Source organism: Mus caroli, chromosome 12 (genome assembly GCF_900094665.2).
Source record: "Mus caroli chromosome 12, CAROLI_EIJ_v1.1, whole genome shotgun sequence".
In the NCBI taxonomy this organism is placed as follows: domain Eukaryota; kingdom Metazoa; phylum Chordata; class Mammalia; order Rodentia; family Muridae; genus Mus; species Mus caroli.
In genome coordinates, this window is record NC_034581.1 from 109,146,271 (window position 1) to 109,163,407 (window position 17,137).

The 17,137-nt window shown below is 36.1% G+C and overlaps 2 gene segments (V, D, J or C); both read right to left on the minus strand.

The window, feature by feature from the left end:
* Window positions 1–587: 587 nt before the first annotated feature.
* Window positions 588–1,147, minus strand: LOC110306635. The segment is given in 2 exon segments: window positions 588–985; window positions 1,069–1,147. Coding segments are annotated over 2 exon segments (444 nt in total).
* Window positions 1,148–11,081: 9,934 nt separating this feature from the next.
* LOC110306636 lies at window positions 11,082–11,539 on the minus strand. The segment is given in 2 exon segments: window positions 11,082–11,410; window positions 11,494–11,539. Coding segments are annotated over 2 exon segments (375 nt in total).
* Between the last annotated feature and the right edge of the window lie 5,598 nt (window positions 11,540–17,137).

The following is a 17,137-nucleotide window of genomic DNA, read 5'->3' on the forward strand; positions in this document are numbered from 1 at the left end:
GGAATCAAACACTTACGTATAATATCAGAACCTACATAATTTAACAAGCACATACATTGTGTTGGTGAGTGAATTTCATAAAAAATGTTTTAATAATATTTTTATCAAATTACAGGAATTATATTCACATGACTTTGCATTCTGAGACAAATATTTCTTACATCCCATGAGACTGGAAATTCTGTTGGAAAACACAGCCAGATTTAACAGCATTCCCAAGATCACTTATTTCTTAAGGCTGTGAAGGAGTGTTTGTTTTTCCAGATGTTGCTGGTTTGGAGTTTATAGATCAAATTCATATTATACATTATTCCCAACAATTAAGAAACGTTCTGGTCTCTTAGGATCTAGTGTTGTTTTATTATGGATCACCATATGTGATTTTTTTTTAGTTTTATTGAATAAGAAACATGCCAAGGGAGGTGATCACTGGTGAAGAGAATGACAAGGTACAGTGAATTGTGGGTTTATCCTAAATCAGCATCACTTTATTCATAGAAGTCCTTTTACAAAGATTTCAAAGGCACTATAGGATTTTGAAGAGAAGGCAATAAATGGACACTCAAAATTTCTATTTCTGAGCAAGTCTAAAAGTCAGGCTTTCTGTTATCTAAGTCCCAGGGCAGGTTCCTACACGTTGGGGGTTTCTGACACATTCGGGATGTGGTTACAACACTGTGTCTTGCACAGTAATAGACCGCAGAGTCCTGAGATGTCAGGCTGCTGAGCTGCATGTAGGCAGTGCTGGAGGATTTGTCTGAAGTCAGTGTGGCCTTGCCTTTGAACTTCTCATTGTACTTTGTACCATCATTGTAAGGAATAATATATCCAATCCACTCAAGGCCCTGCCCAGGCTTCTGCTTCACCCAGTGCGTAGCATAGTCAGTGAAGGTGTATCCAGAAGCCTTGCAGGACATCTTCACTGAAGCCCCAGGCTTTACAAGCTCAGGTCCAGATTGTTGTAGCTGGACCTGGGAGTGGACACCTGTGGAGAGAAAGTCAGAGTAGATGTCGTTGTCACCTCAGGCCCTGTCTCCACTTCAGATTGTGAACTGGTGAGCCCCTTACCTGCAGTTCCTGACAGGAGGAAGAGAAAGATCCAGCTCCATTCCATGTTTAGAGTCAGTGTGTTCAGGGACTGTGGAGAGGAAACTTATTGTGGGTTGATTTCAGGGTGTGGACATCCCTGTTTTAATCACTATAGACACAGGTAATTTGCATAATGATGAACAGGGGACTTCTTACATAAGAACCTAGTCCAGCTGGAGAAGAACTGGAGAGGAAAGACTGAAAAGACACATGGTCCATTGGACTGAAAAGGCACGTGGGTCAGGCATCAGGAAGCTCAAGTCTAAATTCAATTCCTCTCTCAGGAAATGCATACAATACACTTTCTATGAGCCCTGGACTGCTGATATGGTTGTAACTAGAGGGACAAATCTCTCAGTTGATATTTGGCCTAAGTCTGTTGCTCTATTCTGGAATATGTTAGCATGTTGATTTACAGATAAAGCTTTGAGAAGAAGAAGAAGAAGAAGAAGAAGAAGAAGAAGAAGAAGAAGAAGAAGAAGAAGAAGAAGAAGAAGAAGAAGAAGAAGTGATGATGATGATGATATGGATGATGATAATAATGGAAAACTCAAAAAATAACAGCTAACTTTTATAGTTTTAGAGTCTTAGAGTCTTATCTCTCATATACTCAATTAATATTTACCTTTCTAACCTGTTATATGCTTCAAAACTGAATAAAATGACTAAAAGTAAATGTATTACTTCAAAAGAGTTTACCTATCAATGTTTATTTCAGGAGAATCATCAATAAATTATAGGAATAATCTATATGTATGTAAAAATGACTTTATCAACAAGGTATGGATAATATATATATAATAAATTACACACACACATTTCTTGACCAGAAATAAATAATAAATTTGCACTGATTTTAGAAAAATGAATATAGAGATAACTGTATTAATGAAGAGAATCTCAAAATCACAGATATTAAATGAGTCTCTCATAGCAGCTCTTACATATTTCATAATCATATACTACTATTTGTGCACATACATGATATTGTATCAGTGAAATTCTCTAGTAATAAATGGAATAAAGGAAATATAGGATGGACAAGAGGTGATAGAAAAATATGCACAGTGTACAAAATACACATATGAAAAATCTGTACATAAGTAAAGCTGTTATTTCAATATTTCACAAAGATTTTCATATATGGAATATGCTATAATCTACCACCACTCTCAGGACTCTCTTCACTATCTAACACTACTAGGTTCCTATGGTTCCCCTTGGAAGATTCCAATAACTTTTTCCCCCAACATCCTACATCCTCTGTTTCATTAACTAATAATGCAGAGAGATTAATTAGTACTAGCTATATACACATAAATATAGTCATCACTAGTAAAGAGTGAACCTCAAGAAAGCTTCCCCAAAAAAGATGAATATGTTTTGTTCATAAGTCATCAAATTACAAAAGACTTTCAGCCTGGTGTGGGCCCTCAATTATTCATCCCAATCTGTGTTTATTTTTTAAAATTATCATATTAACCTCAGAGGATGACTTCTGTCATTCAATTCTATGACATTTACCTGATATTGCTAAGCTTGCCAGTAGACAGCTTTACCTGTTCCGGCATTATGAAGTCTCTCATGTGGTCATGTTCACTGGTTTGATTTATGTATGTGTCATGTCCTGGTAAGTATAGCTACTGAGAGTTTATATGTACACTAAGAACAGTTAAATCACTCGATATATATTTTATGTCCTTTGACCCCATTCTCTGTTTCTTACATCCTTTCTTCTCCCTGTTTTATGATGGTCCTTGATTTTGGATGAGAGGTTGGTTAAATAACTCCTCTGTGGATGAGTATTCTGTCAGTCATTCTCAGCACTCTGACCACTCATGAATGTCTGCATCAATCTTTACGCACAGCACATATGAGCCTCTGGGATCAAAGCTCAGAAATCTACTGGGAATAAGCACAAATATTTATAAGGCAATTTGACAACCTGATTATTAGCATTTCACCTAAGGTTTACTAGGGCCTATATCATCTTTAAAAATGAGCTTTAAAAACCACACTTACCTGGAATGAAGAATTTCCTATGAAAATTGCCCAAAAATAATAAATAAAATTATGCTGTTACCCATCAGTAACCCTCTTACACATCTACTCAAATGACTCTACATCTTATTGTAGAGATGCTCATACGTTCATGTTTATTCATAGTATGTTACTCATGGTCTTTTCACATCATATAGAGGAAGAAATCGTCCCAAATTTCCAAAAAAGCACAAATAAAAAAGTCATAGTTTATATATATATATTACTCAGTGATAAAACAAGATCTATCTGAACTATAAATATCATATATAACTGGAAAATATACACTGAATAGGTCATCCATGTCCATTAGGCAGGTACTCCATGTACTCATTCATACATGTTCCAAGATTTGAGTATTTTGTTTAGTGTATTGAATTGTAGAACCTGAACGCATAGAATGGGGCCGTTACAGTATGAGGGATTTACAAATGTGATATAGTAAAATAGAGTTTATAATAGAGAGTAAACTATTTTAAAATTGAGCAGATTTACAAGGGCCAGAGCAGTTGCATGACTCCAAGGAAAGAGCATCTTCAAGACACAATTGGACTGATACACATATTAATTCACAGAGACTCTAGGTGCAGGCACAGAGCCAGAACCATTTCAACCCAGATAAAATTCCCAAGTTAGAAGAAGGAAATGGACACAGGACCTATGCCCTAAAAAAACACTGTGATTGACAATCACGTGTAAATAAATAATTAGTTTTCTCCAGTGGAGTCTCACAGGGGATGTTAAGCACAGTTAATCATGAAGATATGCTTAGCAGTTGATAGACAAAAAATGAACTCAATGGGATTTTTGCATACATTCTTCCTAATATTGCCTTGTTCAACTCCTTTTGTCTCATTTATGGTTTGCCCATATATCATGGCTACAGAGTTGTGATTCTCTCTCTCTCTCTCTCTCTCTCTCTCTCTCTCTCTCTCTCTCTCTCTTGCTCGCTCGCTTTGTCTGTAGATTTGTGTGTTTGATTTTATGTGTTTGTATGTTTTTTGTTTTTTATTTTTATGTTAAGTTTCATTCTTTCTTTGCTTATTTTTAGAAAGAAAAAAAAAAAGATGTGTATTTGTCTGAATTCAGGGTAGGAAGGATCCGCAAATAGGTGGGAGTGGGGAAGTCAGTTATTAGAATACATTGTATCACATTTATTCAAAAATTATAAAAAACAGATTAAAAATATCAACATAAAATCTGTTAACTCTATAGGAAAGAATCTTTACATGCTTTGAGTATGGAGATATCACTGTTAATCACAGCATGCCAGATCAGTTAATACACATAAGAATAAAAAACCAAAGAGGATGAAGAGTCCCTTTCATACCCTCCTCATCTCTCTATGGGGATTATTGGTCTCATTGTGCCCCCTGCTGGTCATGAGCTCCCATGGAGTTAGGTTTTCCATATCTTACAGTGAAATTGAACAGTCTGTTTACAGAAATAATTCACTCAAGTAATTTCAGTGTTCACAGAGATCAGATGAAGTGAGAAATGGATCTACTTTACATGGGAATAATGACATATGCCTCAGAGTCTTTAAGTTATGCCAGAATTATTGTGATGTCCCTCTCAAAGCTAGCTTCTGCTTTGGTGGCAGCTGGATCCAGCTCTTGCAGTTCCCATTTATAAAAAGGAAATGACAGTAGATAACATCTTCTTTCCTGTCTTCATCTGGCAACAGCAGGGGCAGCGCACTTGTGTTCACAGGATAAATCACTCACCTTATATTGCATATTAGACAAAGTAAAAAGACTTACACAATTGATTACTGTACACAGTACTAATTATGTTGACATAAATAACTGAAATGCTGCAGCACCTGACTCTTAGAAGCTGAAACAGTTTTGTTCTTAGTGCTGAAATAGGCCTGCAGTTACAAGAATGCATAATTAGTGAAAATTCTGACTAGAGAAAATGAAAAAGACCAACGAGGTGAAAGATCTGAATCCTAGAGATCTGCCACTGAGAATAACTCCATAATTTGTTTTCTTCAGTGGAGCCTCTTAGGAGATATTAAACAGAATTAATCATGGAAGACATGCCTACCAGCTGATAGCCAACAAAAATGTGAAGTCAATGTTATTTCTGCATATATTTATTCCATTATCACCTTGATAAGGTCTCTTTGTCTTATTGAACTTTTGCTTATATATTAGGGCTATAGAGGTCCAGTTACATGGTTTTCATGTGTGTCTCTCTATGTGTATGTGTGTGTGTGGGTGTCTATGTGTCTGTGTGTTTGTATGTGTGTGTATACTGTTTTTCGTTTGTTTATTTATTCACTTGTAATTCCCCTTCAAATTTCTTTCTTTTTTGGTTTTTTATTTATTTTTCCCCTTTTTTCCACTTTTCAGCAAGAACAAAGGTGTGGAGTTGGGTGATTTTGAAGGTGGGAAGCATCTGGAAAATGTTGTTGGTTGGGAAATCAGTTATTAGAATATATTGCATGACTTTTATTTAAAAGATATAAAGAGCACACAGAAACAAGTAAATAGATATCTGTGAAATGTTATAAAAACAGTATTTACACTCTTTGTGCATGGAGACATCGCATGTCAATCACAGCTGGCCAGATCAGTTAATACACTTAAGAAAGTAAACCACAGAGGACACAGAGTCCCCTGCACACACCTCCTCATATCTCTATGGAGATTGTTTGCCTCATTGTGACACATGCCGTCCATGAGCTTCCATGCAGGTAAGTTTGTCATGGCTTATATTGAAGTTGCACTGAAGTCTGGCTTCAGAAATATTTTCTCCCTTTAACTTCAGTGTTCATGGGACTTAGCTGAAGGAAAAAATGGATGGAGTTTACATGGGGATAATGACTTATGCATCAGAAATTTTAAGTTGTACCAATGTTACTGTAATGTACCTCTCACAGCTAGGCTTCTCCTTGGTGGCAGTTGGATCCAGCTATTGCAGTTTGCATTTCTAAATAGGTAGTGACAGGAGATAACAACTTTTTCCTGTCTTCATCAGGCTACATCTGGGGCAGAGAACCTGTGTTCAAGAGTATGAATCATTCACCCTGCATTGTATAATAGACACAGTGAAAAGGCTTACACAATAACTGTACACAGGGCTTGAGAATGTTTACTTGGTAGGAGGTTCCAATGCAATAGTCTACAAACCGAATTAGAAAGCAGCTGCTCACCATATAACAGTCATTCACTAATCAGTACATTTTACCTTAAGGCTCATAATGTAGACTGCAAGGTTAGGCATGGTATAATATCATTAATGTCTTTGAACTTCTTCTGAACTGCATGATACTGTTCTCCACCAAAAATGGCGTCAGGTAGATTATGCTGGACAGTAGAAGTTTGCTTTCTCTATGTCCTATACCAAGTCCCTAGCTAAGAGTGAAATTCAGAATAAAATGGCTAAGATAAAAAACTGAAGAGACAGCACATGCTGACAAAATTAAAAAAAAACCTCCACTGATGGTGGGAATGAAAATTTTACAGCCACTCTGGAAATCAATCTTGGGATTTCTCAGGAAATTAAAAATAGTTCTACCTGAAGAGCCAGCTATAAAAATGCTGGACATATATCCCAAAACTTCCAACTTACACAAGGATGTGTATTCTAAGATGGTCATAGATACAGAATCTGGAAAAACTTAGTCACCCCTCATCCAGAGAATGGATTAAAAAAATGTGGTTCACTTACACAATGTAGTTCTGCTTAGCTATTAAAAGCAAGAACATAATGAATTTTGCATGTAAGTGAATGGAACTAGAAAGTATCATCTTTGCATCTTGTGTTCCTGTTCTCTAAACTAGGTTTTCCATCTTCAGGAAAACATCAGTTTGTATTTTCTTTTATTTCAATTTTTAGGTCTGATACCATTTTATTTATTACCTTCACCTATTTAGCTGTCTTTTCTTGCATGTCTTTTAGGGATTTATTTATTTCCACCTAAATGCCTCTATCTGTTCAATTGTATTCTTCTGCATTTCTTAAGGGATTTATCCATTTCCTATTTAAAGGCTTCCATCATCTTTATAAGACTGTATTTAAGGTAATTTTCTTGTGTTTTGATTGTTTTAGGATAACCAATGCATGCTGTAGTTGGGTAGCTATTCTTTGGAGGTGCCATGTTTCCCTGGATGTTCTTGTTGTAGTTGGTATTGGGAGGAAGATGAACCTCAATGGTCCTGTTATGAGGACTCTTATGTATAACATTGGGGTATCTGTTTACATACCTGCAGTTCTGTATGATTCAGGAACCTCATACCCAATGAATGTGGGCAGAGATGTAGCAGGAAAATGTATGGTCCCCTGTATGGGGGTGACTTTATCAGGGACACACTATTTTGGGTATATGGATCCTGAAGAGGCCAACTCCTGTATTCAGACAAAAAAAAAAAAACAAAACAAAAACAAAAAACAAAAACAACAACAACAAAAAAAAAACAGTTGAGTATAGAGACACCAACCCACCCACAAAATGTGAAACTCAAAATTTGTCAGACAAACATTTGACAGAACTATGAGAGACTTACAGAAGAATTGGGAGAAAGATTGATGGATATGGAGGGGGTTGGAACTCGAGAGAAAACTCTCAGAGTCAACTAACCTGTACACTTGGGGATTCTCAGAGGGAAAACCACCAATCAAAGAGCATACAGTCTGGAACTAGGAGCCACAAACATATGTAACAGATTTGCAACACAGTCTTTCTGCAGATCCTCCCAAAACTAGAATGTGGTCTCTTCCTAACTCTGTTGCCTTCCTGTAGAACCTGTTCCCCTAACTTCTCTGCGTTGTCTGGATGGATTGGGAGAGAATGTGCTTAGTAGTGCAGAGATTTGATGTGCCTATACCCAGGGCTGGAGGGTTCTACCTCTCAAAGAAGAAGGGAACAGGGGAGATGATATTTGAGGGGGGACCAGAACGATGTAAAGTGAATAAATTAAATAATGAATGAAAAATTTAATCAAAAAGCCTAGAAAAGTAATGTTCCAATTTGACTTTGTTGAGATGATTATAAGCAGGAATATAAATGATAACAAATGGGAACATGGGTATGGAAAAATGCAATACTTGATTGCTTTTGATACGAGTATACACTGTTGTAATGATTTTGGAAATCAGTTTGAAAATGACACCAAGAATAGTAAACAATATGGTGCAGTGTCCCAGGTATATACTTCCCAAAGATGTATTCAAATGATTCTATATATTACTACAGAGATACTTACATGCATTTATTTAATGCTGCTCCATTCATACCAGCTGGGAAAAGGAATTCACCTAGATTTGTAACAAAAGACAAGTAGATGTTGACAATGTGGGATGTATAGACAATGGAATATTAGTCATAGTAAAGTATAAATTATGAAATCTAAAAGTACTGAATGGACCTGGAAAAAGATGCTGTATTGGGTCACCTGAGTCCATATTAAAAATGCTTCATATTTTGTCTCTTATATTTTGTTTATTTGAATATTTTAATAGTGTGCTTAATTTGTAGAAGCCAAGAAAGTTATACATATATATAATATATATACATTTAAATTATATATATATATATAATTTATATATATATTATATATTATAATATATATATAAATATATATATATATTTATATATATATAAAATATATATATATAATATATATAATATATATATATTATATATATATATATATGATTAGCTTAGGATTTTTTATGATTCCTTACCATTACTGTGAAATTTAGAGGGTTCCTGACTCCTCTGGCTGATCTTGGACATTTTTCCTCTTGTTTGGTTTCTATGTCCAATTTCAACATGATAGGTTTTGCTTTATTTTAATATAATTATTTTGTTGTGTTTTGAAATATCATATGTTGATGGTGTAATTTTATGTTCAGATTATCATAAGCACTTATGGATCTTCTGATACAATTTTTTTATAAAAAAATAAATTTAAGGAAAATCTATGAAACATTAATCATAGAACAGTCCCTAATTACCCAGAGCAATTATCACAGACTCTTCCATCATTAGAATATTAGCAATTCTTAGGGAATGAGTTACATATATTTAAAGACTTCTGATCTGTATTCTGTTGGTCAGAGAGCACACTAGATTCTGGACTTTAGCAAAAGAACCCAACTTCATGCTTCAAAGAACTTTCTAAAACAGAGTTTATGTAACCAAACCTTAAGCTTTATTGTGCAATAAGATTTGGAATGATTATGGCCATTAATATTGACTGGAGACCATTTTTCGTCTTCTATTGTGTTGAAATATACTTACAGTAAGCTGTGCTTAGACTTCCCAAAGTCTGATCCAGGTTGACAAAGTGGATTTTTACAATGTTCAAATTTTCATCTCTTCCCATGCTCTGTTTCCTACTAGGACACCTGCAGGGTCACCCTCAAGAAATAAAAAGAATATCCTAGTAGAAACTCTTCTGTGCAGTTAGAGATTAATAATGGAAACGTTCATTACTAAAAGTACAGAGAGGGGGGACAATTGTGCATTTAACACATACTTCACATTTGCTTTATCCTTACTTCCTTTCAGACTTGGCATCTGATTTACTTTGAAAATATTAAACAAAGTCATGAGACCTAAAAAAAAATAGGCACTTGTCTATATGGGATATTTACACAACAAAATTATTATCAAGATTATTTATTTTTTAGTTTTTTTGAAAGATTTTCTTCTGTTTTTTATTGAAAATACATTTTTTCTTCCAGCAATATATTCTGGGTTTTTTGTTTTGATTTGTTTTTTTGTTTTGATTTGTTTTTTTTGTTTTTTTGTTTTTTTGTTTGTATTTTCCAGAGACAGGGTTTTCCTGTGTAGGCCTGGCTGTCCTGGAACTTACTTTGTAGACCAGGCTTGACTTGAATTCAGAAATCCGCCTGACTCTGCTTTCCAAATGCTGGGATTAAAGGCGTGCAACCACTGCCCAACACTGCAATATATTCTGAATTCTGATTTCCTTTCCTCAACACCTTCCTAATCTTCTCCCAGCTTGATTTTGTTTATTTATCTAATTAGAAAACAAACAGAACCTAAACACAAAAAAGAAAAGAAAAGTGAAATGAAGGAGAGGCAAATTAATGGGAATAGGACAAAACAAATAAACAGAAGAAAATTCACCAAAAATAAAGCACAAGAAACCCATGTGGATGCAGAGACACAGCTTCACAAATAATCTATACAACAAAGCTGATCAGTGGGTGTGCAATGGACTATGAGAGTTGATATTGTATCAGTGTAGGGTCATGTTCTAAATAGGGTAGAAACACTAGTGATGATTACTGAGATTAAGAAGAAAGGAAATAGGGGATCAAAAACATCTATAATCTCAGAACCTACCTCAACTAACAGGTATGTACATTGTGGTTGAACAGGAGTTCTATGAAAAGTGCCTTAATAATATTTTGACTAACCACAAAGTGTTATACTTACATACCTGTGCATTCTGATATAAATATTTCTCTTTTAAGAGAAAAGTTCTTCTGCTGGAACACAGAGTAAAAGATAAAAACACAAATGAGGTCACTTATTACTTAAGCCTATGAAGGGATGTTTCTTGGCCTAAATGTTGGTGATTTGAATTTCATAAGACAAACACATATTCTGCATTATTCCCAACAATTCATATTAAACTTCTGGACTCTCAGGATCAAGGAACATTTTATCATGTGTCATCACTCCTTTCCCTTGTTATTATTTTACTGACTAAGAAACCTCTCAGTGGAGGTGGTCACTGGTAAAGAGACTGACAATCTATGGTGAACTGTAGTTGTATCCTAAATCAGCATCACTTTATTCACAGATGTCCTTTTACAAAGATGACAAAGGTACTATAGGACTGTGAGGTGGAGGCCATAAAAGAACATTCAAAAAGGACTATTTCTGGGCAAATCTAAAGATTATTCTTTCTGTCATCTCAGTCCCAGAACTGTTTCCTGAACTTTCAGGGTTTCTGACACAGTCAGGATGTGGTTTCAACACTGTGTCTTGTACAGTAATACACGGCAGAATCCTCAGATGTCAGGCTGCTGAGCTCCATGTAGGCTGTGCTGGAGGATTTGTCTGCAGTCAGTGTGGCCTTGCCCTTGAACTTCTGATTGTAGGCAGTACCACCAGTTCCAGGATCAATAGCTCCAATCCATTCCAGGCCATGCACAGGTGTCTGCTTCACCCAGTCCATTCCATAGTCAGTAAATGTGTATCCAGAAGCCATGCAGGACAGCTTCACTGAAGCCCCAGGCCTCACCAGCTCAGCCCCAGACTGCTGCAGTTGAATCTGGGATTGGACACCTATGAAGAATAATGTAGAGTGGATGTCATTGTTACCTCAGGCCCTGTCTCCACTTCAGATTTGGAAATGGTTAGCCCCTTACCTGCAGTTACTGACAGGAGGAAGAGAAAGACCCAACTCCATTCCATGGCTAGAATCAGTGTGTTCAGGGACTGTGGAGAGGACACTGATCGTAGGATGTTTTTAGGGTGTGGACACAGACTCAAGTAATTTGCATATTTATGAGTGGGGGCTTCTTAGATAAGTACCTTGTCCAGCTAGAGAAGTACTGTAGGGATAGGACTGAAAATGTACATGGAGCAGGCAGCAGGATACTGAGGTCCAAGTCCTAATATTCTCTGAGGAAATACATACAAAATATTTTTGACCTAAGTCTTTTGCTCCACTTTGGGACAATTTTAGGACATTAATTTACACTTGGTGCTTTGTGGTGATGACGATTATGATGATGATTATGATGATGATGATGATGATGATGATGATGATGATAATGTTAGTGGATAATCCCAAGAATGACAAACTTTTGAGAATTTAGATTCTTCTTTTTTTTAATTTTTATTATTAGATATTTTCTTCATTTACATTTCAAATGCTATCCGGAAAGTCCCCTATACCCTCCCCATGCCCTGCTCCCCAACTCACCCACTCCTGCTTCCTGGCCCTGGGATTCCCTGTACTGGGTCATATGATCTTCGCAAGACCAAGGGCTTCTCCTCCCATTGATTACCGACTAGGCCATCCTCTGCTACATACTCAACTAGAGGCACAATTCTGGGGGTTATTGGTTAGTTCATATTGTTCATCCTCCTATGGAGTTGCAGACCCCTTTAGCTCCTTGGGTACTTTCTCTAGCTCCTTTTTTATGGGCCCTGTGTTCCATCCCATAGATGACTGTGATAATTCACTTCTGTATTTGCCTGGCACTGGCATACCCTCACAAGAGATAGCTATATCAGGGAACTTTCAGCAAATTCTTGCTGGCATATGCAATAGTATCTTCATTTGGTGGTTGTATATGGGGTGGATCCCCAGGTGGGACAGTCCTTTCTTCTGTCTCAGCTCCGAACTTTGCCTCTGTAACTCATTCCATGGGTATTTTGTTCCCCATTCTAAGAAGGAATGAAGTATTCACACTTTGGTCTTCCTTCATCTTGAGTTTCATGTGTTTTGCAAATTAATATATGCATTTAACATTTGCATTACAACAGGTTATATGATTCAAAACTAACTAAATGACTTAAAGTAAATATCTTAAAATATTTACATATCAATGATTATTGCAGGACTACCATGAATAACTAAATTATAGATGTGTCTCAAAGGATTTTATCACTAAGGCATGGTTATATACATCATAAATGTGTGTGTGTGTGTGTGTGTGTGTGTGTGTGTATGTATATATACACACATATGTATGTCTGTGTGTATTTACAGTTCATATTTATTTCATAGTTGTATACAGGTATGTATACAAATACATGATATTTTATAACTGAAATTGTCTAGTAGAATAAAGATAAAATTGGAGTGACAAGGGGTTACTGGAGAAATATGCAAAGTGTACAAAATATAATTGTATGCATAGTCTATACATGTATAAACTTGTTACTTTATATTCCTTAAGGATTTTTATTCTTAAATTTTTTAAATCACATAGAAAATATATTATGATCTACCACCACTCTAAGGACTCTCACCACAATCTACCACCACTAGTTCCCTATGGTTACCCTTGGGACATTCCAATAAGTCTCTTTCCAAACACCCTTTCCTCTTCTGTTTCAGTAAATAAAAAACACAGTGAGTTTAGTTAGTACTGCCTATATGCACATAGATAGGATCATCACTAGTAAAGAAGGAATCTCCAGAAATCTTTTCCAAAAATGAGATTATATTTTGCCCATCAATAATCAAATGCCAAAAACCATCACATTGGTGTGAACACTGAGTTCCTATCCATCTACGTTTTAAATTTTTTATTTGTAATTTCATTCTTAGTAGTGATAACAGGGTACACCTGCACCAATTTGGATATATTACCCTCAGAGGATGACTTATGTAATTCAGTTCTAAAGGATTTAACTGATATTGCTCAGCTTGCCAGTAGACATCCTTACCTGCTCAGTCATTTTGAGTTTTTTCATGTTGTAATTGTCACTGGTTTGATTTAAATGTGTCTTGTGCTGATAAATACTGCTACTGAGAGTTCATGTGTGCTCTAAAAATAGTTCAGTTCCTGGAGACAGAATTTGATCTCCTGTAACCCCATTCTTTGTATCTTATATCTTTTTCTTTCTAGGAATATGTTGGCTCTTGATTTTGGGGTAAGAGATGGATATCATTATCATCTGTGGCTGAGTTCTTTGTAAATCATTCTCAGCATTCTGACCACTCACGAATTTCTGCATCAGTCCTTACGCACTGTACATATGAGCCTCTATGACGAAGGCTCAGGCAGTCTATGGGGTATAAACATAAATATTTAAAAGGCAGCTTGACAACATGACAATTAGCAATACAACTGAGGTCTACTGGGTCCTATAATATCTCTAAACATGGGCTTCAACTACACTTACCTGAGATGAAGACTTTCATATGAATCTTGACCAAAAATAATAAATAAAATTATGTTGTGTCACAGCAGTAACCCTCCCAAACATGTACTCAAAGGACTCTACACCTTATTATAGAGACACTTTAACATACTTATTTATTCACAGCATATAAAGGAAAGAATCATCCCAGAGTTCCAACAAAGCATAAATAAAATATGACAAAGTGGTATATATAGAAAAATAAATAATACTCAGTGGTTAAACGAGTTATGTAATACATTAATGTCTCCATGGAACTGGAAAAATATACTGAATAGATTAACCATATCCATAAAGCAAATGCTTCATGTCTTCTCTCATATGTGTTCTAAGATTTGAATATTTTGTTTGGTATATGGAACTGTAGAAGTAGAGAGACTAGAATTGGAACAGTAAAGTATGAGGAATTTACAAACATGATAATGTAAAATGGAGATAAAATTAGCAAGAAAAGTTTTAAGATTGAGAATATTATAAGAACCAGAGGTGCTGGCTGACTCCAAGAATAGAGTGTCGTCCAGACAAAATTGGACTGATGCACATATGAATTCACAGAGACTTTGGCTATTGACACAGAACCTGAACCACATCAACCCTCAAAATTTCCCAAGTTGGAAGAAGGAAATGAACTCATGCTCTCAACTCTGACCAAGAAACATTGAGATTCACAAGCAAATGTAAAGGAATATTTTGTTTTCCTTTATATTCCAGTAAAGTCTCACAGGAGATGCTAAGCACAATTAATTATGAAAACATACTTAGTAGTTGGTAGCCAAAAATAAATGTATTCAATGGTATTTATTCAGATATTTTTCCTAAGACCACCTTCTTCAATTTTTTTTGTCTCACTTAACTTTTGTCTATGTATCATGGCTACAGAGTTGTTGCTTTAATTGTTTCTTTGTGTGTGTGTGTGTGTGTGTCTTTGAGTCTGTATGTGTGCCTTGTTTTTATTTTGTTTAGTTTAGTATTGTTTTTGTAGACCCTTTTAAATTTCTTTCTTATATTTTGATTTTTAAGAGAGAAAAATAAAAGGTATGTAGGAGTTAGTACATAGGAAGGCTCTAGAATAAGTTGAGGAAGAGGGAATGACTTATTAGAATACATTATATGATTTTTTCAAAAAATAAAAAAGTATATCAAAACAAGTAAATATAACTCTGTGAAGTGTTAACAAAGAATATTTACTGTGTTTGAGCATTGCAGTATCACATGTCAGTCACACCACGGCCATATCAGTTAATACACTTAAGGAAACCACAGAGATGAGTCCCTTGAACACAATGCTGATCTCTTTCTGGGGATTCTTGGCTTCCTTGCACCCCCTGCCACTCATAAGTTACCATGAATGAAGAATTATCATGGTTCAACTGAAGTTAAATAGTGTGGCTTAAGAAATAACTTACCCCTGTAACTTCAGTGTTCACCCAGCTCAGCTGAAGGGAGAAATGGCTCAGTTTACCCAGGGATAATAATTTATGTTTCTGAGATTTTAAGTTGTGCCAGTATTACTATAATATCCCTCTAAAAAGACATATTCCTCTTTAGTGGCAATTTGACCCAGCTCGTCTTATTCCCATTCCATAATGTTAATGACAGGAGATAACAGCTGTTTGTCTTTCTTCATCAGGCTATACATGCAGAAGTGCATCTGTGTTGTGAGGGTAAATCACTCTCCCTACATTGTTTAATAGACTAAGTAGAAAGACTTACACAATGATTATACATATAAATGAGGCAGTTGATATAAATAACTGAAATGTTGAATCAATTCAGGACATGGCTGATGCTGAGGTCAAACACTTTTGAACTTAGTTCTGAAATAGATCTGTATAAATGAGAATGGATAATTAGTAAAAACTCTGCTTTAAAAATGGGAAAAGGAACACCCATATAAAAGGTCTTAATTTTAGAGTTATGAAATTAGAATCACTCCATAATTACAGTGGCTCTCAGAACTGAGAAACCAACCAAAAAGCATACATGGGCTGGACCAACGCCCCGATCAAATATATAGCAGATAGGTAGGCCAGTCTTCATGTGGGACTCCCAACAACAGATGTACATTCTGTCTCTAAATGTTTTACCTGTTTGTTGAAAATATTCCCCTAACTGGACTGCTTTGCCTTGCCTCAGTGGGAGAGGATGCTCCTAAAAGGTCAGAGACTTGATGGGCTAGGGTTTGGGGATATCCCATGGGGTCACCATCCTCAAAGAGGAGAAGGGAAGGGAATAATAATGTCACCTTTTATAATTTCTGGAATTTAAAGTAATACATTAAAACAAACTCTCCTCAAAAAAAGATTTACTTGTTATTGTAATGTAAAGATGAATAAACAAAGAAACAAACCAACAAACACCCCTTTTGGATATCCTAATTAACATGTTAAATTAAAATTGAACCTCTCATACTAACATGGATTATCCAATTCTACCTTCATAAATCATCATTTTCCTATGTGCTGCATCTGTTTTCTCCCTATCAAAAGGAAGTTCTTCCTTTGTCCAACTCCAGGACTTATCCTCCCTTTCTCTTGTTCTCTTCCTCTTCTCCCTCATCCTTTATCTCCTGTCTTTGCTTTTATTCCACGACTTCTCTCCCTCTGGGAAAAATAAGACATCTTTGTGCTAAAAACTTTTGTTTGGGATGTCCTGGGATCCTACAGTCATGACTTCACCATTACTAGTGTTGTTCTGCAGCTGTCAGAGAAATTGTCTTAGAATATTGAAATCGTGAGAATGTCAGGTGCAAATGGTTGCTGTTATTTCAAAACCACCATATCAGGAATTGTGACATTCAGCTCCATTCTAAGACACAGATGAATACCAAGTTTATTCCCTTTCCAGGTCTCCCTTCTGGAAGGCCCCATCCCATCACCCCAACCCCTCCCTCTAAGAGGGTAGTTGCCTACCCACCTACCCCCACCCACCTTCCCACCCTAGCATTCCCCTACATTGGAACATCGAACCCCTTCAAGCCCAAGGGTCATTCCTCCCACTGATGTCCAAGAATGACATCCTTTGCCTCATGTGTGGCTGGAGCCATGGGACCCTCCATGTTCACTATTTGGTTTGTGGTCCAGTCCCTAGGATCTTGAGGAATGGTGCAGTTATGACCAGTTGACACTCTTG